The sequence below is a fragment of the Physeter macrocephalus genome, chromosome 2 (genome assembly GCF_002837175.3).
Source record: "Physeter macrocephalus isolate SW-GA chromosome 2, ASM283717v5, whole genome shotgun sequence".
Classification (NCBI taxonomy): Eukaryota; Metazoa; Chordata; class Mammalia; order Artiodactyla; family Physeteridae; genus Physeter; species Physeter macrocephalus.
The window spans coordinates 114,310,462-114,336,795 of NC_041215.1; the positions used below are offsets into that span (position 1 = coordinate 114,310,462).

Here is a 26,334-nt window from a genome sequence, read left to right on the forward strand (position 1 = left end):
GACTTTAACACACCACTTACACCAATGGACAGATCATCCAAACAGAAAATTAATAAGGAAACAAGCTTTAAATGACACAATAGACCAGATAGATCTAATTGATATTTATAGAAAATTCCACCCAAAAGCGGCAGAATACACTTTCTTCTCAAGTGCACATGGAACATTCTCCAGGATAGATCACATCTTGGGTCACAAATTAAGCCTCTGAAAATTTAAGAAAATTGATATTGTATCAAGCATCTTTTCTGCCCACAACACTATGAGATTGGAAACCAATTACAGGAAAAAAACTGTAAAAAAAAAAACAAATACATGGAGGCTAAACAGTGTGTTATTAAATAACCAAGAGATCACTGAAGAAATCAAAGAAGAAATAAAAAAATACACAGAAACAGATGACAATGAAAATACGTGGCCCAAAACCTATGGGACACAGCAAAAGCATTTCTAAGAGGGAAGTTTACAGCAGTACAATCTCACATCAAGAAACAAGAAAAATCTCAAATAAAAAATCTAACACTACACGTAGATTAATGTTTTTGAGATCCATCCATGTTTTGTGTATGTCAGCAGTTTGTTCCTTTCTGTTGCTGAGTAATGTTACAATGTATAGATATACCACAATTAAAAAACATTTGAGTAATTTCCACGTTCCGGTGATTTTGAATAAAACCACTACAAACATTTATGTATAGGTTTTTGTATAAACATGAGTGAAATATTTTGTTTTTTAATTCTAACTTGTACTTTCACCTGCACAAAATATTTTCTACACTGACTTCAGTCCATAGTAATTCTTATGCTTAGGGAATATACCAACCAGTTCAAAATAACATAAAATCAGAAATTGAATCAAGCGAAAAAAACCTCACAAATAGATCAACTTCTGCAAATTACACTCTTAAAAATATTTTTTGCAATCATCTACATAATTAAGAACATAAAGACTATTAAAGCTCTCGATTAATATTTAAAATATTGTTTAAATTGTACAAAATTAAAAATCAATGATATTACTAATTTGGATTCTACAATCATAATGAATAAAGGAAGAATAGGTAAGAAATGTGGCTTGAAAAGTAAAGGGTTATATGCCTCTTTCAAAACTCCCTGATTTAATGTATTATAAATTTCACCCAACTGGTTAGTACTTTTTTATCCATGATAACTGGGAAAGGATTTGAGTGACAAAATGGAAACATGGTAGATGTTACCTAGCATGTTGTGGTAAAGTGGAATGGCCCGTCCAAAGGTAGTAAATGCAGTCATGACTAGTGGGACCGCTACACCTGCAGGCAATTACAGAACAGAAAACATCATTCTCCATTCACAGTGGCATGCACACACATGCACCAGTGCTCACACATGGAGCCTTGGAGGAAGAACATGGGAAGCAAGCACACCAAGTACCTATCCATCAGGCCGATGCAGTCTTCAATACTTGAGCCTATGCACCTGCAGAAGATCCAAATTTTAAAAATACAAGGAAAGAAAAATTAGTCATTTTTAAAAAGAATATATAAGACAAATACTGATTGTGTCAAATTAATTATAGTTATTAGACAATTTTTGAATATCATGAATTTAAAGCTAGTGAGAAGGTTACTATACTTGATGGATACCCAGAAATAAATTGTAAATACTACACAAATGGAATGCAAAGAAACAGGTCCACAGTAAAGGAAATTGTACTCTGTTTCTGTGGATAATTTCCAAGCACATATTGCTCATTTCTAATACTTTACATTCATGTGAATCATTTGTGATATTATGTCTTATGAATAACTGGATATTTCAATGGCTATAATTGGTTTCATGTATACAGTTTCTTCTAAAAGGCTTTAAGCTGAAGCAAAAAACAAAATCAATAAAAAGAAAATGTGAGCTATTCAATATAATATAATAACCTGATGCTTAATACTCATTATTAAAGATTGATTTTAGCAGAAAATGAGTTAAAGTGCTTTAACGTTATTCTCATGGATACTTTACACAATCACATTATTCCATTCCTTGGTTGTGACTGTCTTTAAAGCACACTTATCTTTAAACATGAATTCATTTAACAAGCAAATTAACTGGTTTCACCATAGTGCAGTTTATCTTGATACTTGCTTTTAAAAAAGCAGTGCCATAACAGTCAAGTGAAAACAGGTTTTTAAACTGCCATAATATTTAACTCAAACAATAAAAAATAAGTAAATACTCCCCAAGGAAATGAATAAATTGAGACTCAGGTAAGTAAAGAATCCACAGAGGTTAACATTTAAGTAAAATTATATAAGTACAGAGAATTCTGATTTTGAAGTATTATAGAAATATTATTTCTTCCATCTGCCAATAAATTTGAATTGTATTTCTTTCCCTTTTCTCTCATTAAACACATATAGCTGCAGTGCATTATCAAGATTCTTTGTACAGCTATGATTTATTGAACTGTCTAATTCTGGTAATATTCTTTCCAAATTCTAATTTCTAAAACTGAAAAAGAAGTTGAAGTTAAAATCATTATGTAATGAAGTAATAAGGTGCTCGTGTATAAGGCCAGACTGTCCATTATATCTTTAGAAAACTCTGTAACACATAAATAAATATAACTATGTATAATAATAATTAAGTCACTATTTCCCTCCTTCATCAGTACTAGTTATAATATTCCTACTAGGTGGAAAATCATTTTTCTTTTGAGGATTGGCTTTGAGTGGCTTAGAAAAAAAATTAATGTACAGAAATACATGAAATACACTGTGAAAAAGGCTTTCAAAAAAAAGCAAATAAGAAATAAAAATTAAAATAAAAATATAGAGCACATAGCATTGAATTGGTTACAAAATTCATAATCAAAACCATTTCTAAAAATAAAAAACAATTAGTATAAAAGTTTTCAAATTGTCTTATATGGTTTTCTTCTATTCCAAAGGACTTATTTTTTTCTAGTTTCCAATTATACCTTCTTCAAAATGCTTTTTTAAAATACAGTAGTGCCATTTTTGTAAAATTAATAGTCTACTTCTTACTTCCAAATGATAATCTGAAAGCTATGGTTAGTTTGTAACCTGTATTTACTATAACCTTTGAAAGATAAAAATATGTGAAAGTAAGCTTTAACTTGAGGGGAAAGTTAAAGAGTGAATAATGAGAGATCTTCATTCATCCATTAAAAAAAAAAACTGTGTCACATGCCTATTAAGTGTTCCTACTATTCTAGGAGCTGGGGGGAGAAAAAAGATGAATTAGACACTTTTCCTATTCTTAATGAGCTCAAACTTTAATGAAGGAGACAGATGCATAAACATATGTGTATTGTACAATATGATAAATATAAAGAGGAACACGAACGAGTGACTTAGGAGAGTGTGGAGGAGAGACACACAGTTTCAGAACGTTGTGGTCACCCTCGGAGAAGTTAGAAAACTGAAGTTCAGAGTTCAGAGTCCTGATAACCAGGATTGGGGTGGCAATAATTTCTAAGGGGTTAAGAAACAGCAGGAGCAAAAGCATCGATCTGAGGAAGGGCAGAGAGTATATGAACAGCTACAAATAATTCTGAATAGTTAGAGAACAACATATGAGGCAACAGGGAGAAGGAAAAAAAGAAGCTAGATCATTAGAAAGGAACCAGAACTTGAAGACTGTCTGCTTAGGAACAAACTTAATGGGAAACCACTGCAGGGTTTTTAAAAAGTTGTGAAATTGCTACATTTGTGTTATACATTGATCTCTTTGCCCACTGAAGGCTAGTCAGCTGGGAGCCAGACAGATTCCTTTGGCATAGAGACTGTTTTAGTCTCTGTAAGAGATGATGAAGGATTAAACTAGGGAAACGGTAACTAGGATAGAGGCAGAGTTGGATTTAAGGAATACCTTGAAACGTATGCGGAAAAACAAAACAAAACAAAACCGTAGTTGGTGGCTGATTTGAAGAGGGAAGGGGAAAGATCAGAGGAGTTAAAGATGACTCATACTTCTAACTTTGAGAATAGTGGTACCATCAGTGAGAGAATGCAAGAGGAGGAACACATTCCTCTGTGTGTGTGTGTTCCAGAATCAGGGTTGGTAGTTTCAGTCTTAGGTATCTAAAGTTTAGTGTGGTTTTCCTACATCCAGGTAGAAATGTTCCTCAGCATCTGGAAAGATGAGTCTGGTGGAGGGGAGGGTGTGGGGGGAGGAGAGGGAAGCAGGAGGCACAGGTACAATGATCCAGTTTTGAAACATCATACAGGAGAAAGCTGAAATCATGTAAGTGGATGTGATGGCTGAAGAAGGATCTATAAAGTGAGAAAAGCAGAGACTGAGACTGAAACTCAAGGAACTCCAATAATTAGTAAACGACATAAGATGAGCTCATACGCCAGAAACATAGGAAAATATGTTTGAGCAAAATCAATTAATCGCAGTGTCATGGAAGCCAAATCATGAAAAAACTTCAGGAAATGGATGATCATTGATCGTTGTCAAGTGCAAGAGAGGTCTAGTAAAAGAACTACTAAGAATAAGTTAGTTGTCATAGTCAAGGTCACTAGAATTTAGGTTGCCGTGAGTTGAGAAGCAAATTGCAAGTAAGCGAATAGAAGCAAAGGAAAAGGGAAGACCTACTGAGGGGGTGGGGTGTGAGGTCAAGAAAGTTTGTCTAGGAGATTTTGTAGGATATTTGAGATTTAAAGGTATTTATAAGTTGAGGATAAAACAAGAATGGAAGACAGAATAAGAGTGTGGTCCCATTTTTTCTGAATACAAATCACTGTGTATTTAAAGATGTATATTCTATTTCAACTCTTTGTACTTTACATAAGCAAATAATTAGCACGTGCAATTTATGTAGATTCAGGAAAATCAAAGAATAATGGAAACATTAAACTTTTGAAGAGTCAAAATCCCAAATAAGAGACTGAATAAGGATGTGAAATAATACAATTCTCTAGATAATTAGTGTCCTAAAGTAGAAACTTTACAGAAAGTTCAGAAAGAGAAACTGTAACATGTTAATATAATATATTAAAAAAACTGGAATTCCAAATATTGAGCTGTATTTAACATTTGCTTGTACTTACTGATTTATAAACACCTTGATATACCCATACAAGTAACATAGTTGAGATATTTGGACAAAATCTTCTCTAAATTTTGAAATTCAAATGGAAAAGTATTTAAAAATTTCATTACAGAAGTTATCGACAATAATTCCACATGCAGCCCTTCTTTTATTCTCTCCATCAAGGAAATTCTTTCATTACATACATTTTAAAATATAAAAAGAATTGATAAGAAAAATATTAAGGCATATAGAAAATTTAATAGTATCAAATCATGATTCTAATATTACTAAAAACTTTTAATGAATTTTTAAGAGATGCCCTATTAAAAATAAATATCCCAGTTCACATCTCCAAACAAAAATTAAATTGACATTCATCATGGACGCAAGTGATATTAGTAAAGAAACTATAATCTCTGCCCTTACGACTTCTCAACTGCATACTAAATTTAGTTTACAAGTCCTCTTTTAAAATTTCTATCTTGCTAATTTCAAATATGAATATCATTTCTGTTTTAAATTCTTGCTAATCATTTCAAAATACAGAGGGATCTCTGATGAAAGGATATAAATTGTAAGAATAAAAATTCACTGGACTGTGACTTCCTAGTGATCAAGAGCTGTGTCTTGCTTATTTCTGAACTTAGCTATCACTGTATGTGATACACAACAGGTGTTCAATATAACAAAGTTGAAGAATGAATGAAATGAGAAAGGCTGCTAAAATAAAAGTTCTCTAGTCAAGGCAAGAAGAAACAATGTTATTTGTCCTTTAGGAATATTAGTGAGATATTTAGGAATATATATTTAGGAATATTAGTGAGACTCTCCTGATAGGTACTAGCTAAATGGATCACCTATTTTAAAAACATCAAAAGAACTTATTAGAGCCAATACATTTAATGTACTTTTAGAGTAGTAAAAGGGCTCTTAAGGTATTACATGATAATTTTACTTTCAGATGATCATTAAACAGTATTCAAAGTAAGAACTTCCTTCTGAAAAATGATTTGAAAGACTATTTCCATTAACTTGGTTCCTGAATTATCCAGCTGACATAATATTGGCATAAAAAAGAAAAGCTGTTTTCCAAAGTGGAGTTGGCCTGGTGACCTCACGCTTACTGATAGGTCATTTATTACGTGTGTTTAGGAATAAAAATAGTCACTTGTTCCATCATCCCTACTGCCTCTATGATTTTTCCTAGGGAAAGATTCTATCTCTACATGCTCAATTTGAAAGGAAGGGACTGAATGCATAGAGCACCTGATTGCTTCATTAAAAGGATCTCAAAGCACAGTGTTGCACAGCAGTAGTGTACAGAGGAGGGCTTAAGCATTTAGAAATGCCCAAATCCTAAATTCCATTCTGGGTGTGAGACCACAGAACTCTTAGGAAGTGAGTGAACCTGGACAATACGGATGCTGTTAGAAAAAGGATGGCAGGAAGATAAATGAAAACAAAGACAAGAAACCGTCAGTATTAAGTCAGTCATTACAGAATCCATTTACCTTAGAAGATGCCAGGGAGTACACTAGTCAAATTCTGTCTCACCATCATTCTGCAGCGGTGAATTTAAAGTCATCATTTTATTTACTAGGGTTCGCAAGTGATCTGGTCAGATTTGTTTCCTGTTACACCTTCATCCTCCCTTTCGGTTGACATCCAACTTTTGTTACTGTGGTAAATTGATCTATTCATTGTCCCTCCTTCTACTTTCCCCCCACTATATATCTTTTCTTTTATTATATAATCATGATTTAAAAGGACTGAGAGGAAGACACACCAGCCACACATCCAGACTATGTACGGCTCTGTGATCTCACTTTGATTTCCCTGATGGCTTTGTTGTAATTAGATTTGCAAAAACAGCAAAAGGTCTCATTTTGAATGGCAACAGCTGTTGACATCAACATTACATTGAATAATGTTTGTTTAATTTTAGATGCAAAACAATAAAACCCTCTTGTGGATGATTATTTTAGCAGGCAACGTTTTCCCTTTCTGTTGCTGACTCTTCTGCTCCAGCAATACCAGTACCTTCATGAAATACCCTTAACTGAAGTGTGCCCAAAACTCGCCAGGGGAGCAGCTTATTCTTTCTAATTTCCTTGAAGCAGAGTGTCTATGTGACTATTTCTGTATCCTCAAACCAGTGAGGTGGCATTAGCTCTTCCAAGCTGAATTTGAATTTGAATGGCAGCATATTACTTTACCTTTTGAGGATCTGCCACTTCACAGAGTGACTTAAGCTGATTTCTTGACCTGCAGGAAATTGTAGAAGCATCTGCAAATTGATGTCCTCTTGGCAGAAAATGATGTTGCTTGCTTAACTTCTTCAATATCTCCTAACAGCCAGCCCTTACTCTGGCAGAAAATCTCTTTATGGAATCTCATACTTTCCTGCCAGATCTAAAGTACCCAAGATGATTCTCCACAAGTGTCTCTGTGTGTTTGTATGTGTGTGGGCACTCACAATGGAGAAGAGGTATTTTGGACAGAAGGAGGATAGAGCATGTGAAACTGCCCTTGATTCTAAATTTATTCCCCTTCTACAGGAAAGAAAAGGAAAAGTCCTTATTAAAAGAGATTTGCTGTCTTTTAAAGAAATAATTGTTGGGATTTGTTCGATGAAGTGACGTTATTTCTTTTATAGTTCAGTGCTTTTCTTCTTTCTGTAATATGTCTTTGTTACTCAACTGTTATCAGTATCAAAAGTAGTCTAATTATTATTCATTTTACAATGCATCCTTTTGAAAAGTAGAAAAATGTGTACCCATCTTTGAATTGTCCTATATCGGTTGAAGAAACACTAGGTTATAGGTTAACCTATAATAGAATCACTTTCACAAAATGCACTTGTATTTTTATTAAAATACATATCACTAGGTTCCTTTTTTTTTTTTTTTTTTTACCATCACTGCTTTTGCTTATATTTTGCTGAAGGAGTAATACAAGGCAGCATTTATCAAAAAGAGATCTTCACTTTAAGGTGATTGTAACAACAAAGAAACAAACAGAAAATCTCTGTTAAAGATTTATTAAGCGTGAATCTCAAAAGTACAATTACTTGTCTTTTCTGATATCTTTAATCCTCAGTAAAATCTGGAAGAATTTCTATACTCCATACAAAGTATACCTGATACCAGCTTCATGAAGGTGTCAACAGAAGTTACAGGAAAATGTTAAACAGCAATATTTTAGAGGGTATAAATTTGATTCCATAAAGCATTCTTATAGAAAGGAGTTCTCTTAAAATCAACACATTATATAAAGATGAATAGAATTTTGCATGAGAATATTATATATTCAGTAGACTGTTTCAGGGATAAAATGCATGTATGCACCTCTTGATTAGCAATACGCACATGATTAAGTTTTTGACCAGTCAAGTTGCTTACCCTTGGGTGCAGTTTGGATGGCATGGGTGGCACTCCCGATCCTGATCAGCATACTTGAAAATGAAACTGTTTGCCCCCTGTAAGCCATCTGGACATTTTTCCACACAGTTCGGGCCATCCTTAAAATGGGAGCACTTTGTACAGTTGTCAGGTCCCTGAAGTGTGAAAAAAAAATGGAGGAAGGAAAATGGGTGCCATTTCCTCTGGAATGTATTCATCTGGTTTAGTTACTGAGACTTCAGTGGGTGACCAATCTTCCTCTAGAGAACTGAAGAGCATTTTCAGAAGTACAAATGGGGATGCTGCTATTGTAGCTTTTTGATCAGCAAAACTGCCCAGTGATTTTTTCCAGAAGGACATCAGCATTTTCTTTCCTACTGAGATTACAGTGCAATGATATTTGGTAACAACACATTATTCCTAGAAATATTTTATCACAATCACTGGGAATATGTGAAAACTCTTACTAAGTAGTTAATAAAAACAAGGAAATGATAGGAATTAGGTTAACACTGAATTTCATATACAAGTGAGATGTAAACTTTCCTTTGGTAGTACCATGACTATTTGAAAAATGAATTAAAACATTTTCTGTAGTTGAATTATCAGGAATTAGGTAGTTTAGGCAAATAAAGGTTAATTTCTAAGTTATTCTCCAACTCATATCAGCTTATGATAATGCTAAAAATAATATCATGTCTATGAATAGGGATTTTAGCAAATAACAGTACAATACTGAGAGCACAATAAAGGCACAATCTGATGAGCAAAAATCAAAAACTTGTACATACAAAAGAAAATTATATGGAGAAACTTACTCAAGAATGAAGGTGATATAAATATGAGCATGATAAATCTAAATAAAACTAACTCACTTCATATATTTATGTTTATAATGTATAGTATCTGTCTAATAGGTATAATTATAGTAAGCAGTAACGTGTAAATATATTAAATGTCATAACAAAAGTAAAAATCTTAAATTCATATTAAACATCTAAAAATTGTACCAAAAAAATGATTTGGAATTGGTGCTGGGGATAGTAAGCATGCAAGAAATGATAAGTAGTACATTCTCAAATCAAATTGAGAACATTTTGGTGAAAAATACTATTTCCTTAAAAGATGCCCATATATTTACACATTCAGGTGTTTTAAATAATGATATTACCTACTCAAAATTTACTTTTAGTTCTCCTTTTTGAACATCATATTGTCTTAGGATTCCTCTTCTCTTTGACTACTTCTTGGAACTTCTTACCTTGACTCTTTTCTCCCCCAAATCTGCTTATATCCACATAGTTTAACAATTATGACAGTTCACATTGAAGATAATTTAGATAAATAAGATACACTAAGTATAGAGGGAAATATTTAATATTATTAAGTTTATAATTATAAACAATGTGTATTTGGGAGACGAGCAAGCAAACATTTTACAGAGCTATTTATTAGACAGGGTGTGTGGGGATCAGTCTATTCATGGGAGTGTGTTACATCTCTCTATGGATGTTAATCCAAAAGTAGCCAGGCATTGCAAGTGGTGATATAAGGCATCAGGAAATCAAGAAATATAAACTTTAAAATTTAAAGCTAAAGGCAGCTAAGGAAGAATAGTAGTACAAAGAAGAAAGGGTAATCAGGAAGAGATTACTGGAAATCCTGAGACTGGTGAGGTTCAATCAAGCACCTATCTTACCATATTGAAGTGAGATTTAGATTATCTATCTATCTATCTATCTATCTATCTATCTTTCTATCTGTCTATCTAAACAGTTATAGGTATATCTAAATCTCATACTTCTAAATCTCATATATATTTGTTTATGTATATAAACATATGTGTATATATATATGTACATATATATGTGTGTATATATAAACTTATTTATTCTGTGAAAGAGAATCCCTATTCAACCTGAAGAGTTTGCTGCTGGCAACTTATTTCCTACCAAAAAAGAATACTTCACGTGTTTCCAATTTTAACACCTGCTCATGGGTATTTAGGCACATAATACTGTCTATTATACAAAATCATTTACTGTGCAAGTATGCTCAGTGGTATGACATTGTACAAGACAAGAGACATGCTGATGTCTTCTTTCAGAGCACAAGAATAAAACTTACTGTGAGTAAATTAGGCAGTGGTAGCCAGAATTAGGAATTATTTTTCTATAAAATACTTCTAAAGTAAAATAATGTCCAGGTAAAATCAGAAGATGTAAAAAATTTATGAAACTAAAATTAAATTCACATTTAATCTTTAGACAGACTTTAATAGGATAAATTTTTTTGTGCTTCCTTGTTTTTAAAGCATCTCTTAACTATTTAATTGTATTACCATGATATGAAGTCGAACGTCCTGAGCTGTCATAACTAAAAGATGTCCTGACAAATCTCAAAAGAAATGAAATGTCTGATTCTCTATCTCATTTCCATAATAAAGAGATTTAAAGAAATACATGTTGTCTAATACTTACTCTTTTATCATTATATTCCCAAAGCTTTTAAGAACCTAGGTACAGCAAATGAACTGATAAATGCAACAATAGAAAAGAGAGGTGAAGGCAACATTCTTCCTTATCTCTGATTTTAAGCTACCCTTGGACCCAGTAATCTAGACAGAAAACTGAAGGATAGGCTAAATCCTGAGGGAAACATTTCATTTTTTTTCTCAGTGACAATTTATGTTTTTCTCTGGTAGCTGCTGTAAGAGAGAAAGCCACTATTCACCAGTATCCAATTCTCTTCCACTTCCGGCCTCACAGAATATGGAAATTCCCTCCCACTAGAGAGGAGGTGTGTGTCTCGCTTTGGACAATGAAATTAAGTAAAAGCAATTTATGAGACTGCCAGTGCTAAACTCTCCAGCCTTCTCTTTCCCCGCTGCCATGATGTGGGGATTCCATGTAGATGCAGAGATGCCATAACTTCAAAGCATCCTGGAATGCCAGACCACCACAGGGACGGGGGGCTGCCTTAGAAAGTTCCCCAGACCTGCAGTGCACTTTACATGAAAAAGATTTAAACATTTTTCTGTAAGCTACTGCAATATGGGGGTTATTTGTTGTGGCAACACAAGCTCTATTAACCTGGATTTAACAGCTATTTTAGCTTTAACACAAATTGTGTTTCAAAAATCAGTTTCCCTCCCTCCCAAAAAATCATTTCCCTTCTCCTATCCCCTCCCTTCTCTTGCTGTCTCTGTGGCTTATATTTTGGTCTCCTTTGACTTTGTCTGATGTCCTTTTCTTTTGTTCTTACATTCTTTCTTTTGTTCTTACATTCCCTCCCTTATCTTTCTTGATAGGACTATACAGTAATAGTGAAAGTGAGTCAGAAAAGATAAAACTGTAAAGAAAGAAAAGATAGAAAAGAAAAGAAAAAGAGAAAAGAATAAAGTAAAGAAGACCAAGTGCAGACAGATGAGGATATAAAAGCAGAGGCTTGCTGTATTTCAAATCCACCCCTCTCAAGATTATCCTGAATGTCTGTCACATTTAAATAGGATAATACCATCCATTTTACAGATGTATATTCCCAGAAAGCATTTTATCCTTATTACTTTACGGACATTGTTGCCTAGAGAAAAAAAGTGAAATGAAAAGAGTGTGAAATTTGGAGTCAGAACTTCTATAGTTGAGTCCCAGCTCCACATCTTACTGACTTGCTGACTTTTGGAGTTACTTTCTAATCATTACCATGGGTTCAATTTCTTTATATTTTAAATGGAGAATGTGATAGTATGCTTCAGATGTAATAGTGTTTGAAAAATATAAATATTTATCGATTCTTATCATTAGGGAAACATTAACAGTTCAAGAAAATGAGATTTCAGCAGAATAAATCATAAGACCAGGTGTGGGAATTCCAGTTAGCTTTATGACTTCTTCCTCTATCTCATCACTATATCAGTCTCATGAAGAAGTTTCCTGAACCTCTTGGGTATCCTAAGTGATATATGCCGGTTACTTGGCACACAAAACCACTTCCGTCTTTCGTTTTGATAAATAACATGTAGACCCAGAAACAGGCATATACCTAATATAAATTGTAAAGGCTGAAAACAAGCAACCCCCTAGAGTGAGCAAAGTTTGGGCTATTGCTTGAGCTCAATCCTGGCAGTTTTTCAGATATCATAACCTAAAAGACTGTGCTCTTACCTGCTTAGCATTTTAAGGCTTACTGATCAAGTCAGTTTTCTTGATTTCATGCTCTGATCTTCCACAAATGAGTGATTCAACTTAACTGAGTTTTTTCTACTTTTGACTTATTGCCTTCTCTAATCTCTAGACATATTCATTCACAATTTTAGCACTGAATAGTGATTTTAAGCATATGGCCCAACAATGCTGTCCTTACAGAATTAAAATGTGTTCACTAAAAACCTGTTTTTTAAATTCTTTCTTGGTTATCAAGTAACTTTGAAAATTGCAAGAATATTAATTTTTAGGGCTTTTTAATGTGTATTTTTATAAACTGCCTCAATTCTTTTAAGGAACAAAGGAATGATCAAATAGACTGTAAAAACAAAGAAATCAATAAGCTAGTTATTTACTAGCATACTTTTATACCATAGGAGGCAGCATAAGGAACCGAAAAAGACGGGACTACTCTTGCGGTTTGCCTTGTTCAAAGGAGATGGCCAAATTCTTGGTTATTGTAATTGTACATTTTCAAAGTCTCTTTCTTGGAAAGAGATTTTTTTTTTCATTCTATGATGTATGGTTCCTAGATATGCTAGTTTTTAGAGAAGTCTCATAGAGAGAGACAGCTCAACTTAACTTTAACAAACTCATTATGGAATTTTACTTTCCTGTGTTTCCTGACATTCTTTACAGAATCCACATTTCTCATGCTGCAGATTAATTGTATTTTAAATGACTATCCTTAGTGGAAAAAGAAAATAGCTGCATATGCCCTTAGCATACTTACTTGGAGACCATTACATATTAAATTGTCTTTTAGACTTTGGTTCTTCAGGCCAAATCACACCACTTCTTTTTCTTAGAGGTCTGGTTTTCCAAGCTTAATCATCCTTGTGGTAGTCCTCTGAACTGTCCAAGTTTTCCACATCCTTCTTTAGATGAAGTTCCAGAACAGCTCATTGGGGCCTAATGGAAGTTTGGAGGGCTCAATGATAATTTTTTTCTAAGCTAATTAAGTGCTGAATAAGCACTCTGGTAGAAAAATTAATACTATTTAAATTTCAAATGAACTCCTATGGAGCAGTGTTGAGCTCTTGGCTACACCCAAATGTTGGTCCCCAAGTTATTTACTGAATGATGACTCAATGCACAAATAAACTGGAAATTTGTCTAAAGAAGGATGAATATGACACTTTGGAATGACAAACTCATACTGACCTCATTATTAAGAAAAAGCCTCATTATTAAGAATGATGGGAACCAAAGGAAGGTCTAGAAAATAATTATTTTCTCCACAAGACTAACTTCAAACTATATAAATGTCAACTTATCCATAAAGACTTTCCTGATCCCATAGCCCCTTCTTCAATCATCATAGTTCAATATTTCTCTCAGCCATGGTATTTATCACACAGCTTTAGATTTTAGTTTGTGAGTGCTTGTCTTCCTCCTTTTTTACAATTTTCCTTCATAATGCCATTATAGTTAAATGATTAAACACAGGTACAAACGTGTTACAGTTTACCTCAAACACAACATGAACTTTCACATTTACATATCTTTACATGTTTCCTCATTCCAGATTCTTGTTCAAAGCATAGCTCAAACATCACTTCTCTTTGGCTTTCCTTGGTGTCCCAATTTCCAACTCAAAGATTTACTTTCTCCCTCAAATGTATTCATATAACAATTTATACATATTTTATCAATTATTTTGCTTCAATAATTATTTGTGTATCTCTCTTTTCAGCCCTGTGCAATCTTCAAGGACAACTCCATATCTTCTTTTTAAATACATTATCTGGGACATAAATATTTAAGAAACTGAAGTTGTAAATATTTTATCTCTACTACTAAGCTGTAAGCCTCTTGAGGGGAGAATGTTGAATGTGATTCCCCATAGCATGCTGTAAATACCTATTTAATGGATGGATAAATGATAAAGCAATGACTTGACAGACATTCATACATGAAACTAAATAAGCCAACACAACCGTAGATGTCCTCAGGCTTACCGGTCCATGGCATGTGAGGATGCCATCTTCCATCTTCTCACACTGGGGGTCACACTCCACACAGATGGAGCCATTCTCAAACTCCCGAAATTCACTGTGAAAACATCAGCAGTATGAGGCAGTGTAAGCAAACAAGCTGTCAACTTAACAAATGAAGTAACATCTGCTAAAAGTCCTATTGGCAAAGTAAATTCTAGAGTTTGTTTCTCTAAGTGCCAGGAGCATCAGAATCATCTCCCTGTACATTAATGAGTAAGTTCTCCATTAGGAGAAAAGATAAACTGCAGCCAGATGGCTCTCCTGGCCTTCCATTGGGTTCAACAACAGATTCATTCAGGAAACCTCTCTCTTGTGAGAGAGATTCCAGCAGTCTCAAAAAAAAAAAAAAAGGAAAAGAAAAAATCGGATGACTCTTTTGATGACACAGCAGAACCATTTCTGCTATTTTAAGTAAGTCTGTGCCTGTTTGTCTCTATATAAAATTTTACTCTTGGCTGAAGGCTTATTTTTTAAACTTTGACAGAACTATTGTATTTTTCTTGTTGCTAAGTTACATGAATGTTCACCATCCTTGTCCTTCAAATCCCAAGATTCTTCAATTTATTTTTAGTGAAACTTCAAAAAACACTTTGATTTCTTTTCTTCTTTTAAAATACCTTTCTTGGAGAATTAGAAAAAAATATCTTTTTTATGGTAGATTTTATTTTCTTAGATTATTGATCTAATATAACATCTTTTTCAGTTTAAATTCTTTTTGAAGAATTCTATATGATATAAAATAAAAAATAGTTTAATGGTAACATTCTAAAACTTTCTAATTAAAATGTGGGATGATGGTCATCACTTCCCCAAACCTTACATTTTGTGGCTATTTGAATATTAAATTTACCAGTATATAAGTTTTCCAATTAATATCTATTCTAAAAGTTTTCATTTCAATAATTGGGTATCAGTCATGTACAATATGTTTAAAACACACTATTTCCACTAATGTGTGAGAGGATGAGGTACTGGGTATAAACAATTTAGAATGTCAGTTATGAGTCATTAACAAAATGACTAAATATTTATAGCTACTTCATTATTTTGTGCCTTTGTATCATGAGTGACCATTCCAAACTAATAGCATTGCAAATATGGAAATTATGGATTAATTAGGTGATAAATTCAAATTTATTTTTCCCTGGAGTGAAATAATCACTCTTTTTTCATAGTGAACTATCTAATTTGGTTATTATAAAGCCTTAACAGATGATTGAAATCCAAAGGGTGGGCTATATTTTCTGTTGGTTAGATTAAGATTACATATATTTCAAGGTAAAATAATGGTTTGGTTTTCAAAATAAATAGCATAAATCTATGGTTTATTTATGTATGAATGTACATATTTAGTTACATGGATTTTGCACTCAAAGTGAAGTGTTTGTTTGCTATGGATTAACTTTTTATGAATTTTCTTGAGTTTAACATCTTAGTTACATAAAAAAGTTTTTATTTTGCATGTTTCATCAACAAGTGATATAAAGTATTCAATAGAGGAAATCTTCAGAATATAAAAGTCAAAATGACCTGGTATTGGGGGTGGGGGGTGGGAATGGGGTGGTAGCTAAATTGTAAAGAGCATCAAAAGCATTATGTGTAAGTGAAATTATATGATATTTACAGCACACCCTGCAATCATCAGCAAAGTACCGTTTCTGAAAACAGCTTCTTGGGTGACTAAAGAGTTAGGATACTAAAAGAAGGTAATAATTTTTATGGTACTAAAACGTGGGTCATGCTTTCCTTTCTCTTCTCCAAAACTCTTTTTCCCATACACAGAGTTGAGAAGTAAAAAGAATATGTCATAAAAAATCATGGAGGCAATCTAGCTGCCTTCTCTTTTATAGAGTAGACTTCTATCTGTGTGGTTTCTGCCTATCTTCCTTTCTGCTCTCAGAACAGATCCTCCTTGCAATTTATTTATTGTCACTGTCTCCATCATTGCCTTTTTTCTTCCCTGTCCCCTAGTGATTCTGCTGTGACTTTCTCACAGTTTTGTTGTGTGTGCGCTACCTTAGCCAATCCTGTGATCTAGAGCAAATACTTTGGATTTGGTTGGTGTTCCCAGCACTAAGATTAATATTGCTGTCTTACATCCCTTAACTTCTCTAGACCTCATTCCCTAAATATCCTCTGAAAAAGGAAAAAAAGGGTGTTTAGATGAGAGGTTGTGAATATTAAACATAAAAATGCCTACAAAGATCTTAGACTGGCACTCTTTCTGATGTTTCTCTGTTGTTATTAAAGTTTCAGAAGCATTTAACCATGTTGCCAGATAAGAAAAAAAAAATTAAGATTGCATTGCAATTAGTTTTCTTGTTCATTTTCAATACTTATGCATTGTAGTTAGGAGTTGCCAAAATATAGTGACTTATATGATCTGGATTTGAGTGCTAACAGCCAGGATTAACTGATTTTTTTTTCCCCCTTCAAAAAATCCTCTTTTTAGGATTTATTCTTTAATGATAGTCAAACTATTTTTATATATAAATAAGTTCCCTGATTTTGGTAAATGTCATATTTGTATTTATTTTCAGCAGTGTATAAAGTGACTGTTCTACCTATTTAATGAGCTCAGATTAATAGACAAAAAGGAAATGATGATAATTGTTTTACAGTAGGAATTCAAACAAGACTTTCCTCATTTGATAATCACAATCATTATTATAATATTATAATATGATATAATAATAATAATCACATCATTATTATTCCCATTTTCCATGTAAGAAAACAGAGTTTAGGACAATTAGGTTATTTATCGGTGGATGGACATTTCAAGTAGGAAATGATTAAGTTAGAATTTGAATTCATGTTTCCTCAAAGACTGTCTTACCTGCCAGGCAAAGTTGGAAGTAATTTGGCAATACCACAAGATTGGAGGTGGGGAAATCTATCATTGGGTAGGCAAGAATTACATCAGATATTTATAAGATACTTTCATTTATTATCTTTTAAACTAAATCTTGTGCATGATTTCCTAGGGCCCCATTGCTGCTGCAAAACTACATTAAGAACTTTATATTTCTTTAATATGTTTGATTTAATGATTTGGAAAATGTTAAGCTTTCAAAAACAATAGGATAATCAGTGTTGTTTATTTAGGGAACCAGTATTTTTCCTTTGCTTAGCTTTCATTGTTTCACAAAAATGAGACAGAGGGTAGTGTATACATCCACATATATATCAATTTCATATTTCTGACAAGTTTAAAACTGAAATATTAAAGAAAAACAATGGCTTCTGTAAAGAAACAGGATGAAAATCAGACATCCTGAGTTCTAGGGTTGGTTTGGTGTTTTTACAATGTTATGACTTTGGTCAACACTTAATTTTCCCACTTCTCACTGTTTATAAGATGCTTCTGTTTGATAAAATGAATTCTATAATCTATTCCTTCCTTAGAAATGCACATACATATTCAGTAAACTTTTAATGTAACACAATGGAATTAAGGTCTATTAGTTCCATTTTAATGGCATCAATTGCCACACACACAGAGAATCATATCTGATCTGATGTATTTTATGTACAGGAAATATCTTTCTTTCATAATAATGTGAACAAGCATTAATACAATTCAATTCAATGAGACAAGTAGCAAATAATTTGCTATTCATTATCCAATTTATGAGTTGATGTGCTTTACAAAATTTCAAGTTGAAATTTTCCTGATAAAACTATTAAACCCTTTTTTCAGTAATGCCTTTATTGAGAGATAATTCATATACCATGACTTTCACCTATTGAAAGTACACAATTTAATGCATATTTTAGTATATTCACAGAGTTGTGCAACCATCATCACCATTTCAAACTATTAAATTCCTATTTAAAATTGTTTTTATACTTAAACTTCTAATTTTAATTTCAATCTTTTTCCCCCTAAATTCATGGAGGGAATTGGTTTGGTCATCTTTCAAAGAAGACACGTATCAATATTATTAAGATCCATAGAGTTTTATCCTTCTAATGTAAAATGCAAAAATAAAATGTTATCTGGGATCATGAAAACGGTTGTTAAAATGGGACAATTCATGAGGCAGAAGAAGAAAGAACTTCAAAACTACCCTTTTACAAAACTGTTGAAAATCCTTTCACAGTGAGCAATATAGGAAAATTTGACTCAGGGACAGTACTAAAAAATGCATTATCACACTAATGAAGGACAACTGTGATGCATGAAATGGTATGTTAGGATAAAGTGATTTTATGAGTATATGAAATGCCATGCAACAAGGTATATACTAAGTTTTATTGTTGTCAATTTGATTATTGTAGTACTGTAGATAAAATTTAAAATACTTGATGTAAAATATAGCTTAGGTTATTTTTTAACAGAACACTTTCAAAAACCTTTTCAACTAGCAACTACAAAGGTAATTTCTCTATAGGGCTAAGCAGTTGTCTGAGACATAGAAATGTGTGTTGTTCCTAATACACAATCAAATAGACAGGCAACCTAAATGGAAAAAAAAAATCAAAAGTTGTGCAGTCATTCCAGGTGAAAATTAATAGGAAAGCATGAGAAAAAAAACAAGATGGTTGAGACACTGAGGAGGAAATATTACTTATCACAATGTCCTTCATAAAGAAAATAGAAATACATTTTTCAATTTTGCATAAGCATAAATTGCTATAATTTATTAAGAATTATCTATTTTGGTACACATTTTTAAATATGTACATAATAGTCAATATGCATTTTGACTTATCTTGTTCATTCAAATAAAATGATTTCCCCTTAAAAGAATTCTTTTATATGTTTTCTCCTTTATGCAACAAAAACTCTTCTTAAAAATCTTGGCCAGCATAAACATTCTGAAATTTTACCCTTTTATTATCATTTTAATATCTGAACCAATCAGTACCTCAAAGCTCATAAGATAGAGACATTATAAGATGCCTTACCCATCATAGAGGTTACAAGACTCTATGCAGGTCCTTCCCCTGCTGAAGCGACGGCACGACAGGCACTGGTCTGGTCCAGGTCCCCAACACCCATCGTTTGAACAGAGATGGTTGCACACCATTCCTTCAGCAGCTGAAAAACACACCAAAATCAAGGGGAAATAAAACAGAAGCCTGCGTCCAAACTTATCATTTTAATATGAATCTTCCTAAGTAAAGCTATTTCTGAAGGAGTGAGAGAGATCTGTGGTAGATAACTTTGCTTGCCTACTTAGTCACCATGGCCCACCTTACCTTCCACTTCTTTCATATTGCAGAGCCCCAGTCACTGTGTGTGTAGCACCATTGCATTTTTCATAAAAGTGAACAAATATCAATTGCCTATATCAAAACTCTAGGGAGAAGTAGTAACAGAAATTAACCTTCCAATTAAGGTAAGGAACAAAGCACACCTTTCTAAAGCCAACCCTTTTCTCTGCTAACACACCACACATTTTGACGTCAATTCCATGTGAGAACTTCATGCAGAAACAGAACAAGCGATATTTGTCATAAAAAAAAAAAACATCAAAAGGGGAAAAGAAAGAAAAAAGAAGACTATATGAAATGTAAGAAGGGGGAAAAGAATGGAAATAATATACAAGTTTCTTACAGACCTCTGGTACACTGCGCCTAAGATTCCCTTGATATTTGAGTCAAATTGGCACAAGTAAAAAGTTTTGAAATAATTTTAAACAAAGTGTGGTGGTTATTTATGAGGAGGTATAGAGATTACAGTAGTAACAAAGGTCTTTAGTCTATCTCTATATTTTTTGTTGATGGGAGAAGTGCCAAAGAATTTGAGGCCACATTTTAAAACTGCCACTTAAGGTTTACCATTTCTGTTCCCTTTCATATCAAATAATACTTAATCAGTGTATTATTATTTATACTGAAAAACATAATTTTAGTGAAGGGATAACTATTGAGTAAGAAGGGCCTTTATAAAAAGTCTTTATAAAGACTTCAAATGTTATTCTGGGTGTCTGAAAAGTGATTTGAGACATCTGAAACCCAATTATATGTGGTTTTCATAAAATATTAATAAGTTCCCAGAAGATAAAAACATCAAAATACTGTTTTTCTTCCCATTAGTTACCAACTGTATTTATTAAGGGATGCAAATTGTTACGATAAGAGCATTTGTGAGATGGGATGGAATAGCATTAACTATGCGATTGTAATTTAAAGAGGGGACCATATCTGTGAAAGTTACCTTCTCTAACAAATGCCTGAGAAAGTGAATTACCAGCATCCGTGATGCTGATTAGTTTTAAAACAGGGAAACAAAATCTCCCAATTCATGTATTCTTTCTCCTACATTCTGGAGCCTTAAGGAGGACCTTATGTTAAACTGTATAAAATTCTTTCTCAAGGCAGACGTAGACCTATCAAGATATCTTTTCAATTGATGACTACTTAATTGAATAATGTCTTCCAATATAGTTTAAGAGAGAAACCTTGTGTGTATGTGTGCATGTGTGTGTGTGTGCTTAATAGTTTTACTGAAGTATACATGACATATACTGCTCATACATAAAGTATACAATTTGATGTTTTGACAGATGCCTGAAATCATGAGTTATATGTATTCAATCCAGGCAATGAATGTATCCATTACCTCCAAATGATTCCACATGACCTATGTAATCCCTTCCCCCGGCCCATTCCCCTCAGACAGCCATTGGCCGGCTTTCTGTGACTCAATACCCATTAGTTTACATTCCCTAGAATTTTATGTAAGTAGAAATATACAGTATGTACTCTCTTTTTATGTAGTTTCTTTAACTCTGCATAATTATTTTGAGATTTATACATGTTGCTGTGTGTATCAATATTCATGCATTTTTATTACTGAGAATATTCCATTGCATGGATATGCCACATTTTTTAAACCAATCACCTATTGCTAGACATTCAGACTGTTTCCCATTTGGGGCTATTAAAAATTAAGTTACAGTGAACATCCATTTACAAGTCTTTGTATGGATGTACACTTTCATTTCCTTTGGACAGCAATGGCTGGATAATATGGTAAGTATAGGGTTAACTTTTTAAGAAACTGTCAAATTGTTTTTCAAAGTAGTTGTACCATTTTACATTCCCAACAGCAATGAACTCAACTCAGGAGCTGAAGTTTCCTCATATCTTTATCAATACTAGGTATGGTCAGCCTGTTTAATTTTAACCTTTTAATTATGTAGCAGTATCTCATTGTGGATTTGATTTGCATTTAAATGATTAAAGACGTTGAACATTTTTTAATGTGTTTATTTGTTATCCATATATCTTGTTTGGTGAAGTGCCACCAAATCTTCTGCCCATTTTATATTGGATTGATTTTTTTCTTACTATTAAGCATTGAGAGTTCTTTACAGATTCTCTAAGTACTGTTTCCTTGTCTTAGCCTTGCCTTTTTGTTCCTTTAACACTGTCTTTTGAAAAGTAGAAGTTTTTAATTTTGGTGAAGTCCAATTTATCAATTTTATCTTTTATAAATTGTGCTTTGGGCATGATATCTAAGAAATTTTTGTCTAACCACAAGGTAACAAAAGTTTTGTCTGCTGTTATCTTTTAGAAGCATTATGAGTTTTGGTTCATATGGTCTATGGTCTATTTTAAGTTAGCTTGTATATTACACTGTATTAGTCAGGGTTCTCCAGAAAAACAGAATAAATAGGATATTTTTTATCTATATCTATATCTACATATTTTATATAATTTGTTATAAAGAATTGGCTCACAATTATAGAAGCTGGGAATTCCCTTGTCTGCCATCTACAAACTGAAGACCCAGGAAAGTCCATGGTACAGTTTAATCTGAGTCCAAAGGCCTAAGGACCAAGAGCACAGATGGTTTAAGTCCCAGTCCAAGGGCAGAAGTAGATTGATGTGCCAGTTCAGGAGACAGGCAGAGAGAGTGAATATGTTCTATTCAGGCCTTCAATGAATTAGATGATGCCTATCCACTTTGCTTCACTCAGTCTACCAATTCCAATGCTAATCTCATCCAGAAATACCCTGCAGACATATTCACAAGTAATGTTTAACCAAATACCTGGGCACCCCATGACCCAGTAAAGTTGACACATAAAATTCACCAACACAGGTACTAGGTATCTATTCTTTTTTTTTTTTTTTTTTTTTTGCATGTAGATATCCAATTTTTCCAGGACCATTTGTTGAAAACACAATCCTTTTGCCAGTAAATTGCTTTTGCATATTTTTTTAAATCAGTTGTCCACATACCTGTAGGTTTATTCATAGTTCTCCTTCTCCACTCTTGTGTTGATCTATTTATCTCTCCAGGTATATTTCCTCACCTTTAATCTATATGGGTTTTGATAGTTGAGGTTTGTGTCTTGTAGGCAGCATATAGTTGGGTATTGCTTTTTTAATCTAATCTGACAATCTCTGCCTTTAATTAGGGTATTTAACCACTTACATTTATTATGACAATTTTGGTTAAAATCATTGATCTTACTATTTGTTTGTCCAATCTGTCCTCTTCCCATTTTCCTCTTTTCATGACATATTTTGGAAAACCAAATTTTTTATGATTTCATTTTATCTCTTTTTATTTTTTTGGCTTATAAACTACATAAAATTTTAAGTTGTTATTTTAGTGATATCATTTGTGTTTGCAGTATACATTTTTTTAATCAAACTTTTTATTTTTAGATATACAGGGAGATCCATGTTTCCTTATCCAGTTTCCCCTAAGGGTAAGATCTTGCAAAACTATAGGACAATAACACAACCAGGATGTTGACATTGATGCTGTCAGGATACAGGAGGTTTCCATCACACAAGTATTCCTAATGTTGCACTTTTCAATTCATACCCACTTCCTACTACCTTCACCTCTGCCTTATCCACCCACCCTCTCTTTCTGCAACCACAAATCTGTTCTCCATTTTTGTAATCTGGTGTCATTTTGTAAATGTTATATAACTGAGATAATACAGTCTATAATAACGTTTTTGAGATTGGTATTTTTCCATTCAGAATACATCTCTGGAGATTGACTTAGGTTGTTGTGTGTATTATTAGTTTCTTTCTTTTTATTACTAGTAGTATTTTATGGTATGGGTAACCACAGTTTAACTATTCACCATGGAAGGATGATTGGCTGTTTCCAGTTTGGGGCTATTACAAATAAAGCTGCTATAAACATTTGTGTACAGGTCTTTGTGTGATGTAAATTTTCCTTTGACTGGAATAAATGCCGAAGAGTATAATTGCTGGGTCATATGATAAGAGCATTTCAGTTAGTTGTTTTTAGAAAGTGCCAAATTATTTTCTAGAATGGTACAACTACACACTCCCTATTATTCCATCCATATTTACTTTAAAAATTCAAAGTGGAATTACTTGCTGCTTCTTGTTCATAGACAAACGTTTTCATATAAGATTTCTCAAAAATGCCCCCAAATAGCCTCCAAGAACCCCACAAAACTTTATTGAAAATTATAGCTCCTTTTATTCTGTTTTAGCTTATTTACTTTATAGTTATCATTCTAAATAACAGATACATGTAATATTAAAAGATAATCTGAGGGAATAGTGACTATACAGAGCATTTTCCTGTATAAAGGATTGTTGTTCTCATATAATTAATTATTCTAGGTAACTCATAAAGTTTGTGGACTTTGCTTAATTATGATTCTCTCCATGTCTTAAATAATCATTAAATTGAAATATCATATATCGTAACTATTTTTCTCTTCTTTTGCGGAAACTCTTCAAAAGTTGAATGATTTGATGTTCTACTTGAGAAAGGCTGACAGTTTATCTGTTACACTGATTTTGAACTAATAGCAAGAGTTCTTTCCTCTGATTCATTCACAATGCAGAGAAAGAGGGTTCTCTCACTGTACAAAATAAATGTCAGTAGAAATGTAATCTTAACATAGGTCTCGTATCACTGATTCTTAGATGTATAAATGACTTCCCATTAATTTATAAAGATGTAAGGAGTAAGAAAGAGAGTTCAATCAAGCTGATTGAATATAATGTGTAAAATCAAATTTTACACAATAGATGAAGAATTAGAAAGGAGTAAAAGGTCAATGATATTAAAATATTAAGTTGTAATACTCATTTTTATAAGCATTCAGCTATTTTAAGGTTATTTATAGAGCACTTCATATTCATATGTACATTTAGTACATTTATACACAATTTTTATATATACTTGCTTATGTGATAAACAATTATCAGAAGAAACCTTGAAGAGGGAAAAAAAGTCAAAAGTTATATTATTAAAAGCAACTTGTAAAGGCAAGTGGAGTATATTCAAAATCATATTGCACAGTATCATGAGTCTCTGACTGTTTGTATTCATCACTTTCCTGTCCTTGTAGAAAATATAATCAATGCCTCAAATTATTTGTATATCAATTTCTGTCTAAGACCCTCACATTTGTTTTCAGTTTCTTCCTTTAGGACGTTGACAAGCCATCAGTACACCCTTGTACTGCCCATTTCATGTTAGTCCATCAACTTCTTGATCTATTTATTTCACCAACTCACATTAATTTTTTCAGGTGTGAAAGCCTCTCACTCTTGTCCCTTCTCCCTTAATTTTCTGTTATCTGCTTTGACATTAGTTGAAAAAGAGAGTATTGGCTTCACGCAAACTCCTACCTTCTTTTCTGCTGCCTACTACCTTCCTTAGTCTGTATTCAGATGCTCAATTTCAGAGCAGTTTTACATCAGGGAAACAGTATATATTGGAGGAAAGCAATAATACAAACAGGAAACCATAATAATTACTTTCTTCTCATTCTTTCCAAATGACTAGATGGTGGTATTCAAGGCTGGTTGATCATTTTCTGCAGAGTGAAAACATGGGAAGTGTCTCCACAAAAGGCCAAGGAAAAGACTTCTTTGAAGTTCTTAAGAGAAAAGAAGTTTTCAATCAGCACCAAGAATTCAACCGCTCTCTGACCTCCCAGAGTGATAGTCCCATAGGAAGGAGTAGAAGGGCCTATTCAATGGCTTACAGTTTGAAACACCATTCTAAAGCTCTCTAAAGAAACTTTAGCAATGTAGTTGTTAGGCAACCTTTAATTTCTCTTTTTTTCTGGAAGCTGTAAAATTGTTTTTTCTTTATCTCATCTGAATTATACCTGTCTATTAAAAATTTGGAGAGATAATAATGTGCTTAGTATTTTGATCTTTACAGAGAATACTTAATTTGCTTTCATTAAAATAGAGGCAAGCTTAAATAATGGATCTTGCTACTGTGCTGCATGTGTGAAAGTAAATGGATTAGCTCAAAATATTGAAATGAAGTACCTGTCTACAAGCACAAAGGCAGAAAAAATATCTTCTTTTTCATTGTACAAGACTACCTACGTATGCTGTTTGCATTAGTTACCATATGTAGAGGCATGGGTTTGACATGGAATGTATTTGGACAGATACCATTAATCATTTTTTATAAAGGCTGAAAAATGTGATTTAGTTGTAATAGTTCAGTTTTTCTGATCAGGTCAACATAGGTTCAAATCCTTACACTATGACTAGCCATGCAGCCTTGGGCAATTATTTACATATTACTTATCTGTAAAGTAAATAATAATATCTACCTTTCTGGGTTATGATGAAGATTAGACATCATATTAGTAGTATACAATGCAGGGTTACTTATCTAACTAAGCCCTCAATAAACATACTTAAGAGAAATGTGGAAACATACAGGTATATCCATGTGTTTACTTTTAGAAGTATTT

General features: G+C 33.0%; 1 protein-coding gene across 5 annotated transcripts in view; it reads right to left on the bottom strand.

Moving 5' to 3' along the window:
* The window catches only part of ERBB4 (erb-b2 receptor tyrosine kinase 4), a 1,129,074-nt gene that overhangs the window by 266,118 nt on the left and 836,622 nt on the right, over nucleotides 1–26,334 (bottom strand). For 3 of the 5 annotated variants that reach the window (XM_055089875.1, XM_028481562.2, XM_028481581.2), the window contains 5 exons: nucleotides 19,556–19,688; nucleotides 14,603–14,696; nucleotides 8,440–8,594; nucleotides 1,414–1,458; nucleotides 1,218–1,292 (listed from right to left, as the gene is read on the bottom strand). In XM_055089875.1, the coding sequence (XP_054945850.1) occupies nucleotides 1,218–1,292; nucleotides 1,414–1,458; nucleotides 8,440–8,594; nucleotides 14,603–14,696; nucleotides 19,556–19,688 (502 nt within the window). The remainder of the gene's footprint in view (nucleotides 1–1,217; nucleotides 1,293–1,413; nucleotides 1,459–8,439; nucleotides 8,595–14,602; nucleotides 14,697–19,555; nucleotides 19,689–26,334) is intronic. The other 2 variants (XM_024124587.3, XM_028481564.2) reach the window with 2 other exon arrangements.